At 39.6% G+C, this 7,202-nt stretch overlaps 1 protein-coding gene across 1 annotated transcript; it reads right to left on the bottom strand.

Moving 5' to 3' along the window:
• Window positions 1–213: 213 nt before the first annotated feature.
• LOC109169998 (cellulose synthase A catalytic subunit 2 [UDP-forming]-like) lies at window positions 214–6,185 on the bottom strand. The gene is made up of 14 exons (XM_019318910.1): window positions 6,105–6,185; window positions 5,315–5,510; window positions 4,983–5,200; window positions 4,802–4,907; window positions 4,532–4,721; window positions 3,519–3,785; window positions 3,086–3,431; window positions 2,719–2,856; window positions 2,342–2,467; window positions 2,031–2,243; window positions 1,598–1,865; window positions 1,308–1,504; window positions 875–1,225; window positions 214–795 (listed from the first exon to the last, which is right to left on the bottom strand). Exons 1-14 carry the CDS (start codon window positions 6,183–6,185, stop codon window positions 214–216), a joined length of 3,279 nt encoding a protein of 1,092 aa, XP_019174455.1.
• Between the last annotated feature and the right edge of the window lie 1,017 nt (window positions 6,186–7,202).

The raw sequence follows: 7,202 nt of genomic DNA on the forward strand, positions 1-7,202 counted from the left end.
TCATAAACTACCATAAATCGATCTATACACAACTACAGCCCCTTCCTTCCATTTATCCAACTCGATCGATCATATGAATCCTGGGCAATCAAACCATGTCAGGATGCTCTTTTGTCTCTCCCCGGGAGGCGCCTCTGCTCTGCTCTCAAAACACACCCGATCCCAGCCATAACATTTCTACATTCAGATCATCTAATCTTTCTATTTTCCTTGTCACTCACAGTCCAACCCGCATACTTCTAACACAAGTCCATCTCTTGACACGAACGGGTTTATTCGGACCCATAATAGCGAGAAGATAGAAGCGAGAAGAATAGACCACACTACGATAATGGTAGGAACCCCATCCTGTTTCCCCATCAAACCTTTGAGGAAAGGATAGAGATGGACAATAACCCAGATTGCAAAGAAGAGCTTGCCAAATAGCGGTCCCCATGAATCATACCCATTGTTGATGGCGTCTGAAACACCCACTATGACACCAATGATGTTGATGATTAACAGAGTCATGGGAGGGATCAAGAGAGACGTCCACTTGAAGAGGTAAAGCTCCGAAAACTCCCCATCATCCGCTGCTTTGGATGTCACAGTGAAGTTCGTGTTCACTCCGGCCAAAACTTTGAGGAGACCTTGGAAAAGTGCAAAAAGGTGGGATGAGGCACCACCAATCACCCAGAACTGCTCGTTTCTCCACCAATCGTCTATGCCAACACCTCCCCACTGCATCTCCATGATACTAGTGGCAGCAATCGATATGAACATAGCCATGAAGAGGATACTTGCGTAGTTACTAATCTGTAAGAAAATAATTATCAAATTTGTATCATCATTGAACACGCATTGAGATTTAAGTGCTGCTGAAGAGAGGTCTTACCTCGGGAACAATGAATTTCCCTGTGAGTAAACAGACTGCTGGGAGTGAACAATATGCAATCAGGGGAATAGAGGTCAATGGATAAACGACCGAGTTTATGTAGGAGAACCGCTCCAGTGGTTTTAAACCACATCCATATCCATACCAAATAGGGCAATGTTTGCTCAGTAAAATCTCAACAGATCCCAATGCCCACCGAAGAACCTGGTGCAAACGATCTGAAAGGTTGATGGGAGCAGACCCTTTGAACGCGGGCCTTCTAGGCATGCAGTACACAGATCGCCAGCCATGACAGTGCATCTTAAACCCGGTTAAGATATCCTCAGTAACAGAGCCGTAAATCCATCCAACCTGGTAGCAAGACAAAGTAAGGTCACATGCACAATATGCTTATATGCGTGAAAGGAAAAGTCAATGAAGCTATCGTATATACCTCCTTTCCCCATTCGGTTTTGTCTTCGTAACCACAACTTATGACATGGATAGCTTCTTTCAAAAGGGATGCTGATGTTGCTCCCGGGGGAATACCACCGTTCTCAAGTAGTGTTGAAGCTACAAAAACAGGTGACTGCCCAAATTTTTTCTCGAGTTTAATTTGAGGCATCAGAGATGCTTTGACACTATCAATTCCTGTAATGTAATCAAGCCAGCATTTAATAAACGTTAAACACTTATCTCTAACATACTTTCATGAACTCTCCTGGCATTGAGTCGTATATTTACCTTCAATTCCCTCCTCGATATTTTCTAGAGCATGAATCTGCGTTGAAGCTTCCTTGGCTTTAGTCTTCTTTTTATCCTTTGATTTTCCTTTGGCGTTCTTCCTTCGAGATCTAAAACAGCAACATAACTTCGGCCAACAGTTGCATGTTTTTCCAGGGGGTTTTGCCTTCTTGGGGGCATCATATCCATAAAGCGCTTGCCTTCTGAAGACACATCCAGTGCCAACATATATCGGGCCCTGAATCCCATCAAGTCCTTTCATATTTATCTGTCATCAGACAAGTCGGAAACTAAGTTAATAAAGCAGATGTTTGGTTTCTTTTCTTTTTTTTCCATTTTTCGTAAGTAGATGTTCGACATAAGTCAAGCTATAACGCAAAGACGGAGTGAAAATCATGTATGGTTACATAAACACAAAGTTGGCTCCACTCACATCAAAGAAGACAACATTACGATTAGAGTATCTATCATGTCGATCAATTCCATCAAATCTTTGAGGAAATTGCACATAGCAAATCTTTTTGCCAGATTGAGGGTCCATCATAAAACACATAGCTTCTCGGAGTGCCTTGCTGTTATTGATATAATGATCACAATCCACATTAAGTATGTAAGGAGCATTTGAGATGACAGCCGACACTCGGACCTAGTTATCATATTTGAGAAAACAATCAAAACATCACCCAAAAGAACAAATAAAAATAAAAATAACAAGTGCTTAAATTCACAAAGAAGATGGTTTACCAATGAATTCATAGCCCCCGCTTTTTTGTGGTGTTCATAGCCTGGCCTCTTCTCACGAGAAACATAAACGAGACGAGGCAGTTCATTGCCTTCAATGTCATGGACACCATCGTGGCCCAGGAAAACCTGTTTCAACAAATATACACTCAGTGCCTAGCATACTAGGATATTAATTAGTCTCTAAAAGCGATCCATTTGCCCCAAGAATACACTCACTTCCCAGTAGATCCTGCAGGGAGTGCCATTTCAAGTCTCCGGAAGAGTACTATGACTCATTCTGTGATTTTTTTGTTTCGAGGAACATGTTTAAGGAACATGCCTCGGCACAATTGTACCAACAAAAACAGAAGGAAAAACAAAAATATGAGAATACAAACCTGGATCATTCCAGGGTGATCCCTGACATTGTTTCCAGGCCAAGGAGTGCCATCTTGCATGGTCCACCCATCCTCAGGAACCTTCTGTGCCATGGCAACCAACCCATTGATCCGAACCTTAAACTCCTCATACTCTCTCTGAAACAAAATTAGTAATATAAGCGTTAAAATCATCAATTTTGTAGCCATATACTGAACTAGTTACCCATACAACTAGCTTATCATTTTCATCCTTGCTTTCTAGAACATGCCTTTTCCTATGAAATTTAGAAGTTTTTTTTTTTTTTTTTTGGGTTCTTCTAGTAGCTATAGAGAAAGGTAATTAAAACAAGAAAGAGGAAGCCAAAAGAAGCAGAAATTAGCATACCTTAATTGCTCTTCGTTCCCTCACAAAAGTTGGATCCACTTTGTTTCTCAGATAATCAATCTTCTGAGCAAAGTACCACTCCGGTGCCCGTGGTTCTATGCAGTATCTTTTACAGAATGGGACCCATTTCCTTGCGAATTCAGATGTCTCAGACAGGGCCTCAAAAGTAAGCATGGCAGCACCATCATCCGAGACATAGCACGAGACCTTGTCGACTGGATAATCTACAGCGAGGATGGAGAGAACAGTATTTGCAGTTATGAGTGGAGGTTCTTTCATGGGATCCACAGTACTCACAAATATGTCAATATGGGCCAACTCAGAAGGCTTCCCTTCTTTGTCATACCTGAGGAAAACAATATCCAATAAAAATTTAGGACATATAAAAGTCGTTTAAATGGAGAGTGAGAAAAATAATGAAACATGTTTGTACCTAAGTGACAGTCTATCTAAGTACGTTTCTCGCTCAATAGGGAACCATTTCGGGAACTGATCAAATATCCACGATACAGCAAACCAAATCTCACATATAATAGAAGTCAGCCACAAACCATATGCATCATTGACAGGGTGGAGAATTCTATAATGGAAAAACAACCCAAGAATCACCAAGCGGAGTAAAATGATTAATCTGTAAGGGCTTAGTTTGCTCGAGGAAATCGGTATCTTCCTTGAAAGTGGCTGTCTACCTTCATCCATCCTGCAACACAATAGACAAATGATTGAACTCTCTAACGAGAATTAAGAAAGGAATGCAAAAACAGCATGATTTATAAGACTAGGCCAACTACCTTGCAAAGCAAAGTTCCTAAAGAAAATAAGCATCAAATGCCCATGGAAACCTATATAAACCCAAGGGGTTGTTTGGTTCAATTCCATGTGAGGATTGGATTTAATGAAGGGATAGTTAATATAGGAATTTAAAATCCTAGGGTTGAAGTCTGGATTAATGCCAGGTTCCATGTTTCGTACGACTTACGGAGTATTAAAGTCAGGATATTAATATGGACTAATTTTTTTTCAAGAATATCCTTCAAATTTAGTTTGTAACTACTTAATTACTCTGTAATCTGTATATAACACTGTGTGCGCACGTAATATGTATATAAGAACTCTTCAAATTTATGTCCATATCCAATCCCAATTTTTATAATCCCCACCCCTAGGATTATATAACCCCTCTAGGATTGAATATAGTGTGGGTCCCACAAATATAGAAAATGGTCGAGCATGGCCATTGGACCTATTTTGATCCCCAAAGTTAAGATTGCTATTCTTTAATTATTTTTAGTACGGAGTGTAAAACGTCGTAATAAAACAAACAATCAACAGCACACAACAACTACAGGTCAAATCATCCACACAACAAATTAAATAAACTAAAGGTCAAATCATCATTCATCAACGCTAATTCACCGATGAAAAAAGAAGAAATAGTGCACCTACTTAAGCAAATCGGGATCATCCGGCTCATCTCCACCGTTCTTCCCACCACCTTTATCTCCTTCATGCTTAACCACCTGCAGCTTATCACCCTGCTTTTTTTTCCATTCCTCCATTCTTTCTTTCCATGCAACAGTGCCATAACCATAGACTGCCAAGTCCTTCTTTGGATCCATTGGTCGAGGTGGCAATGCTACACGGGAAGTGAATCAGAGCAAGTCCTCGTGGGCACAGTAAAAGAAGAACATTCACAGCAATATCAAATTTACTTACAGGTCACAGATGCTGTGTCTGAAAATGGCACGGGATGAACCTTTTTTCCACGTCCCATAAATGGAGGGATAATAAGAGCATGCTTGTCAGCTGAAATTCCATCGTCCTTCACAACACAACCCTCCATCAAAATTTAAGGCGAAATTCAGCAAGATTGAAATAGAGGTGTGAATAAACCTACCTCTTCACCATAGGTAAGGAGCGGGATTTCTGAGGGATCTGCTTCCGATGGTGTCATGATCCCAGAACCGTTAACACCATAACCAACATTAAGGCGAGCAGCCAGTGCTGCCTCAGCAACGTGGTGAGGATCTCTTCTTACACTGCTATTATAATCGAACTCATGGTCAAGATCATCAAAATCATCCTCTTCTTCATCTCCTTCAACTCTAGGACTCCCTAAAATATAGCAGATTGTCTCAACATGATGTCTTCATTCATAGCACACGCTTCCATACTAAAATCAAGCATAATAAATGGCTAAAAGACTAAAGGCAAGAGGAATTACTATACCTTTTAAGCGCTTGTACCTAGTTTTGCACTGAGGACAAGCTTGATTGCCTTCCCTCCTTTCATACTCATAACAGGGTCGACAAACAGGGAATGCACATTCATTGCAAGCAACGAATGGCTCCCCGTCAACTGTAATTTCAATCTCATCTCCACAAATCTGACAACTCTGTCCACTCAATTCCTTTACAGAAGTAACCTGTTATGAAACATGCAATATAATCAATCAGATCAAGAAATTCATAATTTGAAAGACAAGTAGAATCCACATCTACACTATAGAATTTCGGTAAGAAATGAAAAGAAGAAAAAAAAATCTGTGTAACTTACTCCAAAATTTTTATAAAAATAAAAATTAATAATCATAATATTAGAACTTAGAAAATGAGCTAAAAGAAACATGTTTAGGCAAGCAATTAACTTAAACCTAGATATTGCATTAACAAAGTAAAAACAAGAGCAAGCAAAATCTGGAGTAGATAAGTAGATTTACTCTGCAGCAATATATTACAAAAATCCACCAGGGCACAATGTAAACTCAGATTTCCAGCACAAAAATTAAAATTCTTCAATAAAAACCAAATCTTTGTTGTAAAAACTCAAAATGCTTGAAGAGTAATTTAGAAAACCTAAAATGTGGACATGCCCACCTATCACCGACACAAATGTTCCAGACACCCCACCCACCCCCACCCCCAAAAACTCAAATCTCTTCAAGCAACTAACAAAATAGTTGGATAATCCCCTAAAATGAGAATGAATCAAGAAAGAAGATATTTGTGAATGCACTTACTCTTCCAATCTCATCAGCATTGATGAGTACAAACTCATTCCTATTGTGCGAACCAGCAATAAGCCTTCCTTTGGTGTCCATTTGACTCCAACACCACCTTCACAATAATGAAACAGATAAAAAGACCCACTTCTGTCTTTACACTTAAATCCGCAGCACCCACTCAAAGAAACCCATTGCAGAGATCAGTCAAAGAAAAGCGCTGCCTTTTCTTCGTCTTCTTCTTCCCCTTCTCCAACTCTTGCTTGGGCCAATGCTCTTAAACACCAATAACAGGTGAAAACGACGTACAATCACAGAAATACAGACACAAATGATATTGTATTTTATTTTAAAAATATATATATAGGTGGGTATATATGAATGTATTATCCCGTATATAATAAGGGAGATGATTCCTTTCTTGAGAGAAACCCGGTGGGGGATAGTGGGTTTCTCTCTTGGTGAGCTGTGGGTGGCGTGGGATCAGAGAATCAAAGCCCCCCCACGGGAGTTGAAGAACAACAAAGGGATCGACAAAGACAAGTAGAGAGAGAAAGTGAGGTCTACTGTGAGAAAGTTAGAGAGAGAGAGAGAGAGAGAAAAAGAGGGCATCGAAAGTTCAACGCTTAGTTGAGAAGGGACAAAGAGGAGAGAATGGGTGGATGGATGTTTTGATGATTTTAATCGACGGCAGGTAGAAGCGTGTGGGGTCCATGTTTTGCTGGTGTTGTAGGGACCCCATCCGTCGGGTGCAAACTGCAAACTGTGTCTTAGGTTGGTGTCGGGGGTAAATATGGAAAACTAATTTCCCATATTTTCTTCTTCTTTTTTTTACTCCGTATTAAACAAGAATATACCGCTCCGTATAGACACAGTAAAATTTGGAATCCTGAGTCCTGAGAGAGTCACGTGCTATACATGTACACTATTTCAACAGGGATATATTCCTTTTTTGTTCTTTTATTTTTCATTTTCCTCTTTAAATTTTTAATGCTTTGACCCCTTAATTTAACATAGTTTCTACAATTTCTTTACCTTCAACGCTTTTTTCCCACAAAATTTAATATAGGGAGTTTTAATTACATATCAATTGCATTCAAAAAAAAAATTACATAT

Source organism: Ipomoea nil, unplaced genomic scaffold, assembly GCF_001879475.1.
Source record: "Ipomoea nil cultivar Tokyo-kokei standard unplaced genomic scaffold, Asagao_1.1 scaffold3321, whole genome shotgun sequence".
NCBI classification, from domain to species: domain Eukaryota; kingdom Viridiplantae; phylum Streptophyta; class Magnoliopsida; order Solanales; family Convolvulaceae; genus Ipomoea; species Ipomoea nil.

Coding starts and splice junctions, on each gene's coding strand:
- LOC109169998 (XM_019318910.1), bottom strand. CDS start 6,185: ATGGACACCAAAGGAAGGCTTATTGCTGGTTCGCACAATAGGAATGAG. Junction 5,201..5,314: donor TAGGTACAAGCGCTTAAAAG/GTATAGTAATTC, acceptor GCTATATTTTAG/GGAGTCCTAGAGTTGAAGGA. Junction 1,505..1,597: donor TATCGAGGAGGGAATTGAAG/GTAAATATACGA, acceptor ATTACATTACAG/GAATTGATAGTGTCAAAGCA.